The sequence below is a fragment of the Cervus canadensis genome, chromosome 11 (genome assembly GCF_019320065.1).
Source record: "Cervus canadensis isolate Bull #8, Minnesota chromosome 11, ASM1932006v1, whole genome shotgun sequence".
Classification (NCBI taxonomy): domain Eukaryota; kingdom Metazoa; phylum Chordata; class Mammalia; order Artiodactyla; family Cervidae; genus Cervus; species Cervus canadensis.
The window spans coordinates 3,698,626-3,717,880 of NC_057396.1; the positions used below are offsets into that span (position 1 = coordinate 3,698,626).

At 37.5% G+C, this 19,255-nt stretch overlaps 1 protein-coding gene across 3 annotated transcripts in view; it reads right to left on the reverse strand.

Moving 5' to 3' along the window:
* Positions 1-1,645: 1,645 nt before the first annotated feature.
* The window catches only part of DYNC2H1 (dynein cytoplasmic 2 heavy chain 1), a 388,761-nt gene continuing 371,151 nt past the window's right edge, over positions 1,646-19,255 (reverse strand). For all 3 annotated transcript variants that reach the window (XM_043481063.1, XM_043481062.1, XM_043481064.1), the window contains 2 exons: positions 17,298-17,414; positions 1,646-1,886 (listed from right to left, as the gene is read on the reverse strand). In XM_043481063.1, coding sequence (XP_043336998.1) covers positions 1,728-1,886; positions 17,298-17,414 — 276 coding nt within the window. In that variant the 3' untranslated portion in view covers positions 1,646-1,727. The remainder of the gene's footprint in view (positions 1,887-17,297; positions 17,415-19,255) is intronic.

Consider the following 19,255-nt stretch of genomic DNA (forward strand, 5'->3'; position numbering starts at 1 on the left):
CTTATTAGGTCTTAAATCTCTCAAAAGCAGGGACAGTGTATTCATCTTTGTATTCCTGGGATCTGGCCAGTGTCTGGATCATGTTGTTTTATTGCTCAAAGTATTATAATTCACAAGCACAAGGTTTGGAATGAGAAGATCAATTAAAGGCCTTATGCTTATTTAATATTTCTTCAGTCATTTTATGCCTTGTCTTGAAGGCATTTTAGGAGTGAGCTTTCTCTGCCGGATGGGAGGGGCAAGGACAGCTAGCAAGCTGCTCCGTGCTTCCCTTCTCTGAGCATCCAGCTAGACCGCATTTCCCACACCCTAGAAAGTAGGTGCCACCATGTGATTAAGTTCTCTCTAACGGAATGTAAACATAAGCTATGTGTGACATTTCCAGACACAGCCCACAAAACCTTCCCTGTATACTCCTTCCTGCTTTTCCCTTTCTGTTCATTTAAAACTTTCAGCCATTGTAGAATTTTACTGTTCCACAGAAACACAAGGGAAAGCCATTTACAGGAGAAATTACAACTTTTCATCATTTAATTATTCTATTTGTAAAATTCTTATCCAGGTCCTGGATTCTGTGCAATTATTCCCCATTTCTTTTGCATTACTTTGAGATGCTGAGTTATTTAACTAAAATATAATGCATCCTTCAATGTTTAAAAAGACATTTTATATATATATACGTACATATATGCATATATATATATGTAAAACCATGAAAGACTGAAACATTACTATATTATATGTCATTAAATAATCATGATACAAAAATGATAGCCAAAATATTAGATTCCTTAGATATTTTAAAACTCTTATTAACTTAAAACATTAAATTTTTGAGCCACTGAAAGTGAACTGCATCACAAAAATACTTACCACAGTAAGTCTTCTACATGTGAACCTTCAAGTTGCAAACTTTTAAAAAAGCGAACGTGCATCACATCAGCAGAGGCGTGAGTGAAGTTGCAGCTTGCCCTCCGTCTCCTCTTGTGGATGCCCCTTCAGCTCCACCGTCTCCCAGCTCCTCCTCCTCGTCAGCAACGCAGCTCCCCGGTTCACCTGACACCAGCCCTGCATGCCAGCCATCATGATGGACGGCAGTGCTTCTCAAGGTACTACAGTATATTAAAAATGACTTCTTTATTTCTTGCCTTTATGTATTATTTGTGTGAAAGTATTATAAACCTATTACAGTACAGTACCATATAGCAGATTGTGTTAGTTAGGGACCTGTGCTGTGGGCTTAGTCGCTCAGTCGTCTGGCTCTTTTTGACCCCGTGGCCGCCAGGCTCTGTCCACGGGATTCTTCAGGCAAGAATATTGGCGTGGATTGCCATGCTCTCCTCCAGGGGATCTTCCCAACCCAGGAATCAAACCCACATCTGCCACATTGCAGGCGAATTCTTTTACCGTTTGAGCCACCTGGGAAGCCCAAGAATACTGAAGTGGGTAGCCTAGGCAAACTTTGTTGGACTTACGAACCAACTGGAGTTACAAATGCACCCTCAGAATGGAACTTGATTGTATGTAGGGGACTTACTGTATTATATAAGGAATACCCTATTCTAACATTGACTTAAGTTATTACTTTAAAAGGTACAAGGTGCTATCATTATCCATTAAAGTAAAAACTCGATGAGATAAACAACCATGACTCATTACATATTTTATTCAAAGCTTAATTAATAAATATTTCTTCTTGCTAAGACAGCTTTTATTGTCACTAGGTGCTACTGATTTTTGAGAAATAGAGCCGCTCCACACTGAATCCACTGGTCTTGGTTGCCCCCACACGGAATGTTGATATTGATCACCACACGATCCCTTTCAGCACTTGTGTAAACAGGCAAAGATATGCACTCATCAGGGGAATAAGGACCATATGCAGCCTGTTTAAAAGAATTAATTTTGTTTTAAAATACAGCAATATACCGTGTTGAAGCAGATCATTAGATAACCAAAGATATAAACATAAAACCCTCCCAAATAATACGATTTATTTAACATTTTATTATAAAATGTTTAAAATAAAGATCAGCATAATAAACCCCATCATTCAGCTGCAACAATTATCAACTCATTGTATTTCATTTACAACCTTCCCCCAGCAACAATTTTATTACAGTATTTTGAACCAAATCCTACACAAAAAATTTCACCTTAAATATTAAAATATGTCTATAAATAAAATATAATCACAATAATATTATCACATAAAAATATTAACAATAATTCCTTAATATCACCTTATATCCATTATCTCATTACCCCATACTTTTAAAAAGATTTTTTTCTAAGAACAGCAGTTCAAATAGAGCCTTCATTTTGTGGTTTGCTATGTCTCTTACACCTCCTAAATTTACAAGTTTCCCGTCCTTTATTCTTTGCAATTTGTTTGCTAAAGTACTACACCAAAGAGTTTCCCATATTCTAACTTTTGTTGGCTACATCCCCATGGTATCTTGTTCTTTCGTTCTCTTTATTCTTGTAAAGGGGACCTGGAGGTGATTTCAGATTCAGATTAAATTTTTGGTAAAAACACTGCATAGGTAGCAGTGTATACTTCAGTCAAGAAGCAAATAGTGTGGCTGTCTCTCCTTTTATTTTTTTTATTGAAGGATAATTGCTTTACACAATTTTGTTGTTTTCTATCAAACCTCAACATGAATCAGCCACAGGTATACATATGTCTCTTCCCTCTTCAAACTTTCGTGCATCTCCCTCACCATCTAACCCCTCTAGGTTGATACAGAGCCCCTGTTTGAGTTCCTTGAAACATAAAGCAAATTCCCGTAGATATTAGGTGCCATTGATGAGTATATAAATCTTGTTTATATTTAAGATTACAAAATGATGATCTAATTACATTATTTCTTCTTCATTTCCAGACAGAAACATATCTATAAAGAGGAAATTCCACTTATCAATTATATTTACCACGAGGGAGGAAAGGCTAGATAAATGCTATCTAATTTCCCTTTACTTATGTGCTTTTAGAGCAATGATTTTTTTTCTCCTGTTATACTGAAAAGGTGATCAGTGACCACCTATTTTTGAAGTATCATTATGAACTGGTAGATTTAAACATATTCAATGTGTTTCAATGTAATGTAATCACTATTTTACTGGTGTTCAAACAGTCAATCTTTGGGCAGTGGGAACTCATTAATTTGGCCCCTGAGGGTTTTGTTTCTACATGTATCTAATCTTAGGAAGCATCCCTAGGGCTATAGGAAGCATCACTAGGAACAAAGCTAGTGGAGGTGATGGAATTCCAGTTGAGCTATTTCAAGTCCTAAAAGATGATGCTGTGAAAGCGCTGCACTCAGTTCAATTCAGTTCAGTCGCTCAGTCGTGTCTGACTCTTTGCGACCCCCATGAACTGCAGCACGCCAGGCCTCCCTGTCCATTACCAACGCCCGGAGTCCACCCAAACCCTTGTCCACTGAGTCGGTGAAGCCATCCAACCATCTCATCCTCTGTCATCCCCTTCTCCTCCTGCCCTCAATCTTTCCCAGCATCAGGGTCTTTCCACCGAGTCAGCTCTTTGCATCAGGTGGCCAAAGTATTGGAGTTTCAGCTTCAACATCAGTCCTTCCAATGAACACTCAGGACTGATCTGCTTTAGGATGGACTGGCTGGATCTCCTTGCAGTCCAAGGGACTCTCAAGAGTCTTCTCCAACACCACAGTTCAAAAGCATCAATTCTTCAGCACTCAGCCTTCTTTATAGTCCAACTCTCACATCCATACAAGCCTTGATTAGACGGACTTTTGTTGGCAAAGTAGTATCTCTGCTTTTTAATATGCTGTCTAGGTTGGTCGTAACTTTCCTTCCAGGGAGTAAGCGTCTTTTAATTTCATTGCCGCAATCACCATCTGCAGTGATTTTGGAGCTCAGAAAAATAAAGTCAGCCACTGTTTCCACTGTCTCCATCTATTTGCCATGAAGTGATGTGACTGGATGCCATGATCTTAGTTTTCCGAATATTGAGCTTTAAGCCAACTTTTTCACTCTCCTCTTTCACTTTCATCAAGAGGCTCTTTGGTTCCTCTTCACTTTCTGCCATAAGGGTGGTGTCATCTGCATATCTGAGGTTACTGATATTTCTTCCGTCAATCCTGATTCCAGGCTTGTGCTTCCTCCAGCACGGCGTTTCTCATGATGTACTCTGCATGTAAGGTAAATAAGCAGAGTGACAATATATAGGCTTCATGTACTCCTTTTCCTATTTGGAACCAGTCTGTTGTTCCATGTCCAGTTCTAACTGTTGCTTCCTGACCTGCATACAGGTTTCTCAAGAGGCAGGTCAGGTGGTGTGGTATGCATATCTCTTTCAAGTCCTAAAAGATGATGCTGTGAAAGTGCTGCACTCAACATGCCAGGAAATTTGGAAAACTCAGCAGTGGCCAAAAGACTGGAAACATCAATTTTCATTCCAATCCCAAAGAAAGGCAATTCCAAAGGATGTTCAAACTCCTGCACAATCCACTCATCTCACACGCTAGCAAAGTAATGCTCAAAATTCTCCAAGTGAGGCTTCAACAGTATGTGAACTGAGAACATCCAGATGGTCAAGCTGGATTTAGAAAAGGCAGAGGAACCAGAGATCAAACTGCAAACATCCGCTGGATCATAGAAAAAGTAAGAGAGTTCCAGAAAAACATCTACTTCTGCTTTATTAAGTACACCAAAGCCTTTGACTGTGTGGTTCACAATAAACTATGGAAAATTCTTAAAGAGATGGGAATATCAGACCACCTGACCTGTCTCCTGAGAAATCTGTATGCAGGTCAGGAAACAACAGTTAGAACAGGACATGGAATAACAGACTGGTTCCAAGTGGAAAAGGAGTACGTCAAGGCTGTATACTGTCACCCTGCTTATTTAACTTATATGCAGAATACATCATGAGAAATGCTGGGCTGGATGAAGCACAAGCTGGAATCATGATCACCAGGAGACATATCAATAACCTCAGATATGAAGATGATATCACCCTTATGGCAGAAAGCGAAGAACTAAAGAGCCTCTTGATGAAAGTGAAAGAGGAGAGTGAAAATGCTGGCTTAAAAGTCAACATTCAAAAAGAAGATCACATCATCCAGTCCCATCACTTCATGGCAAACAGATGGGGAAACAATGGAAACAGTGAGAGACTTTATTTTCTTGGGCTGCAAAATCACTGCAGATGGTGACTGCAGCCATGAAATTAAGAATAAAAGCTATGACCAACCTAGACAGCATATTAAAAAACAGAGACATTACTTTGCCAACAAAGGTCCGTCTAGTCAAAAAATTGCTGCTTTTGAAATGTGGTGTTGGAGAAGACTCTTGAGAATCCCTTGAACTGCAAGTAGATCAAATCAATCAATTCTAAAGGAAATAAGTCCTGAATATTTATTGGAAGGACTTATTGATGAAGCTGAAGCTACAATATTTTGGCCATCTAATGCGAAGTACTGACTCACTGGAAAAGACCTTGATGCTCGGAAAGACTGAAGGCAGGAGGAGAAGGGGACGACAGAGGATGAGATGGTTGGATGGCATCACCAACTCGATGGACATGGGTTTGAGCAAGTTCTGGGAGATGGTGTTGGACAGGGAAGCCTGGCGTGCTGCAGTCCATGCGGTCGCAAAGAGTCGGGCACGACTGCGTGACCTAACTGACTCCCTTATGCCCCTGGTCATCCTTAAAAGCTTTGTTTCTTTCTAGTGTCTCAAGACGCTGTAAGTTCATCTGCTGTCTCATAAATAAAGGACAGTCATTACTCTGAGGATCCTCAGATCCTTTAATGAAAAAATGGTGCCTGCATGCTCATTTGCTAAGTCCTGTCCAACTCTTTGTGACACATAGACTATAGCCCGCCAGGCTCCTCTGGCCATAAGATTTTTTCCAGGCAGGAATAATGGAGTAGGTTGCCATTTCCTCCTCCAGGGGATCCTCCAAACCCAGGGATCATACCTGCATCTCCTGCATTAGTAGGTGATTCTTTACTATTGAGCCACCTGGGATGGAACTAGGGACCACAGTCTGGGTGCCAGAAATGATCTATCATTTTCCTTCTAGGATTTTTCAGTGATTGAAGCTCAGAAATATGTATTTTTTTTAAAGGAAATCATCAGAAGTTCATAATAATTCCAGTTCAAATTTAGGATTAATGTTATTTATTGAATTTATATAATTTTATTTAAAGTATGGATTATGTTTTAGAGTTAGAATGAAACATAAGACAAAGTTGGACTCATTCTAGAATTTTACAAATGATAAATTAGAAACTTATGGAGAATTTTTCACGGTAACTTAGTTATGCAAGTGGCAAAGTTGTCATAGGTAGTACACTTGAAAAAAAAATTGGCATTTGAATAGTAGCTTGTCTAGGAGCTCCTGGCCCCACAGTGTAGATTGTTCTCTGAGTATCAGTTTCCCTGTCATGAAAGGGACACAAACAACACTTGAATCCAATGATGTATTCAGGAGTTGAAAAGTATTATTTACCCACATATCTTCAAATCTTAGAACTACATATGCATACATTTTAATTCTTACTAATTCTAAAATCAATTTAAGAAAAGTCCCAGCTTTTTACCATTTGCTACATGTCATGGATGGTGCTAGGATAGAGAGAAATAAAAATATTTTTTGCTTCATGAAAAAATTTAAAACATTCTGTTGTTAAGAAGAGTGGTATTATATGGAATTTTGATTATCTTTTCCAAGCCTCATCTCTATTCCTCAAACAAACATGAAAATAATGTTCTAACTTTTCTATGTCCTTGATACAAATCAGTTAAGTCCCTTTAAAACTCATTCATTCCTAAACAATAACATGAGAAATTTACATAAGAAAATGTATTCTTTATGAAGAATCATTATCTAAATAGAAAAAAAGACCATCTGCCTTGAATCTAATTTTTTTTCTCTTATGTTTGTATTGATGATTCTGTCAGTTACTCATCCACTCATTTACCAGCATTTATGTGCTAACATTGTCCCTGGAATTATAAAGGTTAAGAATTTCAATATATATTCAAATAGGGAAAATAATAATCATCTTTGAAACTTAAAATTTAGTTTAGGAAACAGTATACACATCAAATATTTAGAATGCAATTTCTAGAAAAATTAGTACTTTACAAAATCAAAGTAAACTACTACTCTGGGATATAGTAACCTAACAAGGATTAATGGACAGAATGAATCCTGAGTGGGGCCTCAGAAAAAATATGGAACTTGGTACAAAGAGAATTTTCAACCATTATTAGTCACTGCCTAATCTCTTCCCTCTTTTCCAATTCTGGTTAAATGGCAAAGCTTTAAGATTCAGAAATTCCTGTAATTTTCATAACACCTTAGCTGTTCCTAAAGTTAGTAACCTAATGCAGATTTTCTTTTGGCATTACCTTTAAATTCTTCAGCAAAGAGCAAACATTACATATTTGTTGAACTGAAATGATGTGAATCTTTGAATGTATATTTATAATCCCAGGAAAGGTCTTAAATTATCTTTCTCTGCCACCCGATATTTGCTTTCCTTCACCTAACTTCTATGGTCAAAAATGAAAATAAAACATCACATTGAAATGTTTTATAATGCTATCACTTTCTATTCAGAAGATTTCTCTATACCTCTTCATTTTAACACCAAGCAATTTTCTCTTTAAATCAAGAATCTAAGAATAATGCAAAGCTGATTCTTTGAATATTCACTATTAATTTACCAGTGTTTGTATATATTTCCAAATCCTTCCAAACCTGCTGTTGGTTGTAGGCTTTATGTTTAAGTGAGGTGAGGGTACAAATCTCCCCAGCAAAAACCTACAGTGTTTTAAAAGCAAAGTACCACAGTTGCTTCTTAACATTTAACTTCTCAAAATCTTGTAAATGGTAAATGTTAAAACCTCCTGTAAAAAAGTTAAATGGACTTGCTCTCAGGTAACCAATAAATAAATGATCAAAGTAATAGAGCTAAGTGCTTTGTCATTCTCACTCAGCATATCTTATGCAGACTGAAGTTTCATAAATATTGTTAACTGAATTAAATTCTGATGGCACAGCTCCCTCCTTAATATGTTTATCTTAATAGAAAAAGCATAAGACCCTGCTGGGCAGAAATATTTGGATGAAACTTAAATTTTATTAATTATTAATAAATATACTAAGAGCTCAATGCAAAAAAAGATATATTAGAAGGACTTCAAATATTTCATATTATATTACATAAACAAGTTAGTTTCAAATTATTAAAATTAAACATATAAAAACCTATATATTGTTATTACGCACACTCATGCCTAGGCCCCAGGGAAAGTGACTTAAAAGTATATATGTACCGCAAATAGAAGGCAACATGCTAATAAGTGAAAGAAGCTGTTTACAAAGTCAAATGGTGATACTAGGTATCACTTAGCCAACAAACCAAAGAAAATAACAAAATAACACTGGAGGACCAAAAAAAAAAAAACACCCCAAATTAACCCCAGGTGAATTATGACAATTATTTTGCCAATATCAATTCAAATTTCACTATAATAAAACATGTGAGGGCAAACTTCACATGATGAGAAATAGCTTTATGCATAAGGTCCAACTTATTTATGTATAAGGTCTAACTAACTTCTTCTATTATGAACCAAGTCAATGAACAGCTATTTGCTTTAGAAAAGAAGATGTGAGGAAATCAGAAGCTTAATGTACATAAAAGTGCCATTATGAGTAATGCAACCCTGAAAAAATAACTATTTCAGAACAGGAAATTAAACAACCTGCCAACCATAAATATTTTGAAAGACTCTGTTCTGTCAAGAATGTCTAGCTACTCTTTAAAATGTATTTTGGTAGAGAAATACTTCATTGTTTTTCAATAATACAATGCTAACAACATTGCTTTCAGAGCAAGTCCTTAAGAAAGAAAAGTCACATAGGAAAAAATAGTAATTAAATACTTACTATTTTTAAATCAGAGTATATAAAAGGCAGAGTTTTCAGCATATATCATTTCATCTGTGAGTGGCATGTGTAATCATTTTATAGTCATAATTTCCCCGGGAATGAAATTGTTTCTAAAGTCAGACTGTCAATTGTGACACCTCTTGGAAGGTATAGGCCTGTGGGGTTCAGGCTGATCCAGAATTTCTATGTTACTGTGGGGCTGACAGACCCTAAGTAATGCTCTTCACTGGAAAAATAGATCAAAGGCAAACTGACTCCCTATGGAATCTAAGAACAGAGCATTATAAAGACAGACCTACCTCAAAAGGTAGTATTTCCCTAACTGTTATGTGGAACACTAGATCCTGACGGAGGTGGGGTGCAGGTGCAGGAAAAGGGTTGTGTGTTAGGAAACTTTTGGGAATTCTCAGTTTTTAACATTCTCAAAAACACCATGAATTTCTAAATTTACATTTGCATACTGAACAGATTTTCTGAGAACCATTATGGAAAAATGCAGTGTAGAACACTTTGGAGAAAGTGAATGCTTTTTTGGGTAAAGCCCCTTAGGGGAATCTTAATTTGGACCTATGTTAATTTAACCCCCCGTACTGAGCTGGAACTGGAAGAACCTTAAGAATCTGCATCATGAATGAATGAATGAATGAACTCATAAATGAACCATGTGAGTGTAGGCTATATTACTTGCCGAACATAGATAATGGTAAACAAACACTAGGAAAATAGCACCAGCATTTTACTACCTTTTAATTCTTCTGGACATTCCTAATCAGAATTTTGTTAACTGACAAAGTACATTACATACAACAGAAGCAATAGTAAACCTCCCATTTTCCTCAATAAAAGTCTAAGAATTAGCTGTTCATATCCTTTGTTAAGTATTACCACATAAGTTCTTCGGTCTTCCGCAACCTAAAATGCTCTTTTAAAATGTGAACACCATGTACCTCAGCAATGCTGTGCATGACTGGGTTACTGGGCGTGCTTCTGCTGAAATAAAGCTATTCAGGACTTTAAATGTCAGACGCATGCGTGCATGCATGCTCAGTGCTGTCCAACTCTTTGTGACCCTGTGGACTGCAGTCCGCCAGGCTCCTCTTTCCATGGGATTCTCCAGGCAAGAATACTGGAGAGAGTTGCCTTGCCCTCCTCCAGGAGATCTTCCCAAACCAGGGATCAAACCTGCATCTCTTGTGGAACCTGCACTGCAGGCAGATTCTTTACTGCTGAGCCACTGGGGAAGCCCTTCTTTCTCCTTAGGTATCAGATAATATGATGCAAATAATTTATGGAATAAACTTATTCAGGCCCAAAAGGAATTCGTCACCAAAGTTCTGAACTCCATTATTTTATCTCAGCTTACTAAATGATTCTGCACTTTCTGCAATAAAGTAGCTGTAAGGGTAAGTGGAAAAGGAACTCATTCACTTGTTTACGTAAGCTGATGTCGATGCTTCCTTCGATTTTATGTTGGTTCCTACCCTCTTGGTAAAGATGCATTAAAATATGATGATCCCCACCAAATTCTGTAAAGCTTATTAAAGACAGCTATAGCTGGCATAAAAAATCATTTCTTGAACAAAATAATACTTAACTCAAGCAGAAGTTGGAGAGTTTGACAGTTTATACAGTCAGCAAACTTTTCCGTAAGAGGCCAGATAGTAAATAATTTCAGGATTTACGGGCTATATGTCTTGGATGTAACTGTATCTTTAACTCTGCTGCAGAAGTTTGACAGCATCTACATAAATGAGCGTCCTGTTTTCCACACAAAATTTTCTTCATGGACACCAAAATTCACTTTAATTCTTTTCATTTAACTTTTACATGTCATTAAAATACTATCCTTCTGAGTTTTTCATTTATTTAAAAAGATACGAGTCATTCATGATCACATTACTGTGGGCTGCACAAAAATAAGCAGTGTACTGGATTTGGCCTGTGGACTGTAGTTTCCTAAATGCTAGTTTATACTATAGGTTGACTCAGTATCAGGCCCAAGATTTAAGAGAGAGAACCTGAATTTGAAACTTAGTTGCCTACCTTGATCAAGCTACACAGTCTTTTAAACTTAAGTTTTCTGAGTTTAGATGGAGGTAATAACATTTTTAATGTTTTTAAATGTTTTTATAACAATATTTTCCTATTTCAGTATTTCCTATTTCAAATATTTTTGGAAGGCCTAACTATCTTATATTCTAAACATTCTGTACAGTGTTTGACACATAATCAATACAGATAAATATTCACTGCTATTATTCAAACACTAATGCTACTATTGGGGGGCCCATAACAAATCACTTAATGGACCAGATTTGCAGTTTCTTCCTCAGCAAAACATAGAGAAAAACTGCTCTACGAAACTCAGAGGATTACTGTGAAAACATATGTGATTGTATTTCACTCTATGTCAGTCTTCAGTTCTCTCAATGCTAGACCAATTCTCTAAAACTAAAAATCTGACCTTACCACACACCTGTTCTGAATTTTTAATGACTTTCTACTGATCATAAGACAGGCTCAACTCCTTGGCATGGCTCCAAGGCTTGTCATACTTGGACTCAGCCTTTTTTCCCCGACTATATCCCCTATCACTCTTCAATTTGAACCATTTCAGGACATTCCAGATGTACTATACTTGCAGTTCCTAGAGTAACCTAAATTCTTTTCATATCTCCATGCATTCAAAACTATGTCCCCTTATATATGGAATGCTTGGTCCTACCATTGAATTCGCCCTTGAATTTTTCACACTTCTATTGTGAATACAGTTTTGGGAAGATTCTTCCTTTCCCTGTGAGATCATTGGACTTTCCCTCCTCTGCTTACACATGATAGAGCTGAAGTCTCCTTCATCTGCCAAAACATTTTATGTAATCCTCCATAACTGTACTTCTGTAACTTTGAACTGCAATAGTTTCTCTTCCTCTTTGTCTATACCCAATAGAAGACTCTTTGAAGGAAGAAATATATTTTGTTACCCCAGTGTTCAGAATATGGTATATAATAGGAACTTAAGTACTGAATGATGATTGAAAGCAGTTAGTGTACTATAAAGTACATATGAAATAATCATTATCATACTATTATAAAGACATTTTAAAATGTTCCCATCAGGATGAGTCAGACTTACCACGTGTACTAACTAACCATGTAAGTTAGTACTTACCCTGCTGAGCACGTCACAGACAGAGGGCCTCAACACGGTTCTATAGAAAACATCAGTCTCCACTTTCAAATGAGGCTCACTGAGATTAGGTAACTAGCCCCAAACCACCCAGATCGTAAGTCTGAGAGCTGGGAATGGGATTTAGTCTGTTAGACTCCAAAATTTTGTGTTCTGAAACATTTAGCAACATGCCCCATATTCTCTCTCCCCTCAGTTGATCCAGGAGAGGCAGTCAGAACAGTAAGGTTATATGGGAAGATGAGCCTCACTTAAGGAAGTGGGGGGAAAAGAGGTGGGGAAGCACCTTAAATCCTTCCATTATGTGTCAGGAAAAAGTGCAAAAGCCTTGGGGGAAATCCCTTTTACAAAAATAATAAATTCGTCTTATCTCTCAATAATCTCTTTTATTGACTATGCCAATTCATTTTCTCTCCCTTTACATGAGCTATTTTTCAAATTAAATTATTTTTAGCTTTCCATTTCAGTCCTGTTTTTTAAAGTATGTAAATAAAATTGTGTAGAAATGATACTCAGAGCAAAATGTTGTAGAAGGATAAATTCCAAGTCTTACAATGTTTTGTTGCTTTTTATACAGCCCGGTACAACACTGCATTTTTGATTTGCATTCAGTTTATGGTCAGTTAGGTGGGTACTGCTCGAGGTCATTCTCCTCTGCATTTATGCCTACTCAGGTATTCTCCATCCTCTCTATTTTTATTGCTGGGGTTTCTCCATAAATGAGGAGAAGGCAATAGCACCCCACTCCAATACTCTTGCCTGGAAAATCCCATGGATGGAGGAGCCTGGTGGGCTGCAGTCCTGGGGTCGCTAAGAGTCGGACAGGACTGAGTGAATTCACTTTCACTTTTTACTTTCATGCATTGGAGAAGGAAATGGCAACCCACTCCAGTGTTCTTGCCTGGAGAATCCCAGGGACGGGGGAGCCTGGTGGGCTGTCATCTACGGGGTCGCAGAGTCAGACACGACTGAAGCGACTTAGCACCGTAAGTGAACCAGTTTATACATGTCCTACTTCCCTCCTCATCAAGGTCACCATATGGCTTTTCATTTTGTTTGCCAAAGAATTAACACTTTACATAATTAAAAAATTGGCATCATATACAACTTTATATGTTATCCTAACCTTAACTTTTATATGTAACTTTCAATCTGGTTCATACACCTAATGTGTGTAATCCTTAGTTGTTTGATATACCAATTTCTTACATGAATCAACAGCTTGATAGAAATAAAATAATTTCACCTTCTCTCATTTCATAAGAGAAAATGAAGCTTATACGGCAGGGGGAAATGGAGAGTTTCTCAGAAATGTATGTTCTTTTAGGTTAAAGGATGCTCTTATATAACTCTGAGCAGTAACTGCTGTAGTTTTATTAGTTTCTATTTTAAAATACATATTCTGATTTTTATTTTTTACTTTACAAAAGGAATTACAATAATTGGAAAATTCAATGAAATATTTCCCAACTAGAAAATTACTTTTTCTTGTAGTAAACGGTATAAGAAATTGTTTTGTTGGTGACTATATATACAATCAGAACTTTAAGCTTACATGTATTCATACTTACATTTAAAAATTCTATTGTTAAGTAAAAGTTACACACTTCATCTACAAATATGTCCTATTTTAAATACAAATATCCCTCACATTCCATCGTTAAAAGATCTTTCAAAAATTGAAGGTTTTAAAAGGGAAAGTGCAAGTCGCTAAGTTGTGTCTGACTCTTTTGGACCCCAAGACTACACAGTCCATGGAATTCTCCAGGCAAGAATACTGGCATGGGTAGACCTTCCCTTCTCCAGGGGATCTTCCCAATCCAGGCATCGAACCCAGGTCTCCCGCATTACAGACAGATTCTTTCTTTACGAGCTGAGCCACAGGGGAAGCCCCTTAAAAGGGAAGAGTTAACTTAATAAGTCTCTGTCAAGAAGTTTTCTTCATTTGCCAATCAGGAGCATAATGACATGCATGATATAAAAGCCAGATGAGTATTAATATTCTGCTGCTTTTGATTTCTGCATGCTTAGCTATGTGAACACACATTTAAGTTATGTGACCACATATTTCCTCATTTAAGCTATGTGAACACATTTCCACATTTGAAAATAGGAATAATAATATCCACCTTGCAGGGCTACTCAGAAAAGTATATAAGGTAAAGTATATAAAGCATTTAGCACATTGCTGAAAATAACAGGAACACTGGTAGTTCATACAACCATTTAGCGTTTTTTTAATTAGACTAAAACCTATTTAGAAATTAAAATTATGATGTTATTCTTTTCATAACAAAATAAAGGCTTTAAAAATGTCCTATCAGTTCAGTTCAGTTGCTCAGTCGTGTCCGACTCTTTGCAACCCCACGGACTGCAGCACACCAGGCCTCCCTGTCTATCACCTGCTCCTGGAGCTTACTCAAAATCATGTCCCTTGAGTCGGTGATGCCATCCAACCATCTCATACTCTGTCGTCCCCTTCTCCTCCCGCCTTCAATCTTTCCCAGCATCAAGATCTTTTCAAATGAGTCACCACTTCACCACAGGTGGCCAAAGTACTGAAGTTTCAGCTTGAGCATCAGTCCTTCCAATGAATATTCAGGACTGATTTCCTTTAGGATGGACTGGTTTGATCTCCTTGCAGTCCAAGGGACCCTCAAGAGTCTTCTCCACCATCACAGTTCAAAAGCAGCAATTCTGCAGCACTCAGCTTTCTCTTTAGTCCAATTCTCACATCCATATATGACTATTGGAAAAACCATATCCTTGACTAGACAGACCTTTGTTGGCAAAGTAATGTCTCTGCTTTTTAATATGCTATAGATTGGTACAGCTTTTCTTCCAAGGAGAAAGCATCTTTTAATTTCATGGCTGCAGTCACTACCTGCAGTGATTTTGGAGCCCAGAAAAATAAAGTGAGCCATTGTTTCCACTGTTTACTCATCTATTTGCCATGAAGTGATGGAACCAGATGCCATGATCTTAGTTTTCTGAATGTTGAGTTTTAAGCTAACTCTTTCACTCTCCTCTTTCACTTTCAACAAGAGGCTCTTTAGTTCCTCTTCACTTTCTGCCATAAGGTGTCATCTGCATATCTGAGGTTATTGATATTTCTCCTGGCAATCTTGATTCCAGCTTGTGCTTCATCCAGCCCAGCATTTCTCATGATGTACTTACTCTGCATATTAAGTTAAATAAGCAAGGTGACAATATACAGCCTTGACATCCTCCTTTCCCAGTTTGGAACCAGTCTATTGTTCCATGTCCAGTTCTAATTGTTGCTTCTTGACCTGCATACAGATTTATCAGGAGGCAGATCAGGTGGTCTCCTATTCCCATCTCTTTAAGAGTTTTCCACAGTTTGTTGTGATCCACACAGTCAAAGGTTTGCCATGGTCAATAAAGCAGAAGTAAATGATTTTATGGAGCTTTCTCGCTTTTTCGGTGATCCAATGGATGCTGGAAATTTGATCTCTGGTTCCTCTGCCCTTTCTAAATCCAGCTTGAACATCTGGATGTTCATGTTTCACGCACTGTTGAAGCCTGCCTTGGAGAATTTTGAGCATTACTTTGCTAGCATGTGAGATGAGTGCAATTGTGAGGTAGTTTGAACATTCTTTGCATTGCCTCTCTTTGGGATTGGAATGAAAACTGACCTTTCCAGTCCTGTGGCCACTGCCGAGTTTTCCAAATTTGCTGGCATATTGAGTGCAGCACTTTCACAGCATCATCTCTTAGGATTTGAAATAGCTCAACTGGCATTCTATCACCTCCTCTAGCTTTGTTTGTACTGATGCTTTCTAAGGCCCACTTGACTTCGCATTCCAGGATGTCTGGTTCTAGGTGAGTGATCACACTATCGTGGTTATCTGGGTCATAAAGATCTTTTTTGCATAGTTCTTCTATGTATTCTTGCCACCTCTTCTGAATATCTTCTGCTTCTGTTAGGCCCATACCATTTCTGTCCTTTATTGTGCCCATCTTTGTATGAAATATTCTCATGGTATCTCTAATTTTCTTGATGAGATCTCTAGTCTTTCCTATTCTATTGTTTTCCTCTATTTCTTTCCATTGATCACTGAGGAAGACTTTCTTATCTCTCCTTGCTATTCTTTGGAACTCTGCATTCAAATGGGTATATCTTTCCTTTTCTCCTTTGCCTTTCATTTCTCTTCTTGTCTCAGCTATTTGTAAGGTCTCCTCAGATAACCATTTTGCCTTTTTGTATTTCTTTTCTTGGTGATGGTCTTGATCACTGCCTCCTGTACAATGTCACAAACCTCTACCCATAGTTCTCAGGCACTCTGTCAGATCTAATCCCTTGAGTCTGTTTCTCACTTCCACTGTAAAATCGTAAGGGATTTGATTTAGGTCATCCCTGAATGGTCTAGTGGTTTTCCATACTTTCATCAATTTAAGTCTGAATTTGGCGCTAAGAAGTTCATGATCTGAGCCACAGTCAGTTCCTGGTCTTGTTTTTGCTGACTGTATAGAGCTTCTCCATCTTTGGCTGCAAAGATTATAGTCAATCTGATTTCAGTGTTGACCATATGGTGATGTCCATGTGTAGAGTCTTCTCTTGTGTTGTTGGAAGTGGGTGTTTGCTATGACCAGTGTGTTCTCTCGGCAAAACTCTATTAGCCTTTGCCCTGCTTCATTCTGTACTCCAAGGCCAAATTTGCCTGTTACTCAACACATTTTTTGACTTCCTACTTTTGCATTCCTGTCCCCTAATGACTGTGGGCAAGAATCCCTTAGAAGAATTGAGTAGCCATCATAGTCAAGAAGTGTCCGAAATGCAGTACTTGGAAGCAATCTCAAAAACAACAGAATGATCTCTGTTCATTTCCAAGGCAAACCATTCAATATCACAGTAATCCAAGTCTATGCCCCGACCAGTAATGCTGAAGAAGCTGAAGTTGAACGGTTCTATGAGGACCTACAAGATCTTCTAGAACTAACACCCCCCTCAAAGAAAAAACAAGTCCTATATATCTTAAATATTATGAAGGACACAGTATTTTGAGTATAAATTTGTTCAAATGCAGGTGAGGTTAAAATGTAAACAAAAAATTCATAGGCCAAGAACATCTTATTAAAAAAATATAATCCAAAAATGAATTGATTAAATTAAACTTGTCCATATTAAAAATGTATTACCTGTGGAATCCAGCCCATAAAACAAGGGAGAACTGACGATACACTAGGAGAATCATGCTCATTTTCAGAAAGTCGATTTCCATCAAAACTGCATCCTTCCAGCAGTAAGCCACTGATCTGCCATAGAGATATACAAACCATTAAAATACATATTACAGTCTGAAATGACAGGAGTTACTCTATTATATCTTCAGAAGGAAGGTGACAATTTCCATTTTAACTATACATTTCAAACAGTGTTAAAACAAAGATTACGGTATTTTATCTGAGAGTAATGAAGGTGAAGGCCTGGACCAGTGTTCACTGTGAGCTTCCTTTAGTCTGAATCCTGAATTTTAGCAAATATTTGTGAAAAAAATACTTATAAATGTCATCAGTTATACAACTGCATGTGCCTTGGCACTAACAGAAATATAATGACAAAAGCCAAAACATTGCTCTTTTTCCAGGAGGGGTAAAGACAAGCACCCTAGAGAAAAGAACAAATGCTCCTGGCTTGGAATTCTGACATCATTTTCTAAAGAACAGAACAAAATTCAGAAAGGTTAATGCAAAATAATTCTTAACATGTCACACACAGCTGAAAGAAGAATAAAAAAAGGAAAAAAAAGGGTTCATCTCTTGGGGACTTCCCTGGTGATCCACTGGTTCAGAACCTGTCTTCCCTACTGCAGGTTTGATGTGCAAAGCAGGGCACCCAAAGTCAGTGCTCTGGGACAGCCCAGGCAGATGGGGTGCGAGGGAGGTGGGCTCAGGATGCGGGACACACGTGCACCTGTGGCTGAGTCAGGCCGATGTATGGCCAAAACCACCACAATATTGTAAAGTAACTATCCTCCAATTAAAATTCATTAATAAATTTAAAAAAAATAATCTGTCTTCCACGGGTTCAGTCCTTGGTCAGAGAAGTAGATTCCGCACTCCACAGGCCAACTATACTCACGTGCCTCAACTAGTATAGGTGTTAAATAGCTCAGTTGTGCCAGACTCTTTGCGACCCCATGGACTGCAACCCACCAGGCTCCTCTGTCCATGGGATTTTCCAGGCAAGAATGCTGGAGTGGGTTGCCATTTCCTTCTCCAGCCGCAACTAGAGACAGCCAAAAATAAATATATTAAAAAAACAAACAAACAAAAAAGGAGTTCATCTCTTACTCTAAATTAACCTTAGTGTAGGTTTATGAAATTATGAAAATAAAAATATAAATATTTTGGTAAAATTAGCTTCATATTTCCTAAGTTCATTCTTTCATTTTCTGATAATAAATGTAGAGTCTGCATTTTGAATTCATATCATATCTATATTCTCACAATTTGAACTTGATAGAAAATAAAACAATTTTATAAATATTGTTTAGTGCCTTTGAAGTTTTAACATACTACAGAATTTTAGAGGTAAGGGAATGCATTAAGTTCAAAGAGCTGAAATCATTTTCAACTATATTACAGTTAGAGGATAGTTATGGGAAGAGTACTAGTAGACAGAACTTGACAAATAGTTCTGATTAGTTGCTTTACCATGAAAACATAAACAACTTGATTGTCAGCGAAAGAATTGGGATAAAAACAGAATTACTGAATCCCTAAGTTCAGTATTCTTTCTGTACCACTGATATGATGTTATACCGGCCACTTTAAGGGTTGTTGTTATACAACCCTTAAAGTGCTTAAGTATAGCCTTGAAGAAAAGTAAATTAAAATTTTTTAAATTAATTAATTAATCTTAATTGGAGGCTACTTTTACAATATTGCAGTGGTGTTTGCCATCTACTGACATGAATCAGTCACGGGTGTACACGTGTCCCCCATCCTGAACCCCCCTCCCACCTCCCTCCCCACCCCATCCCTCTGGGTTGTCCCAGTGCACCAGCTTTGAGCGCCCTGTCTCATGCATTGAACCTGGACTGGTGATAAGTTTCACATGTGGTGATATACATGTTTCAATGCTATTCTCTCAG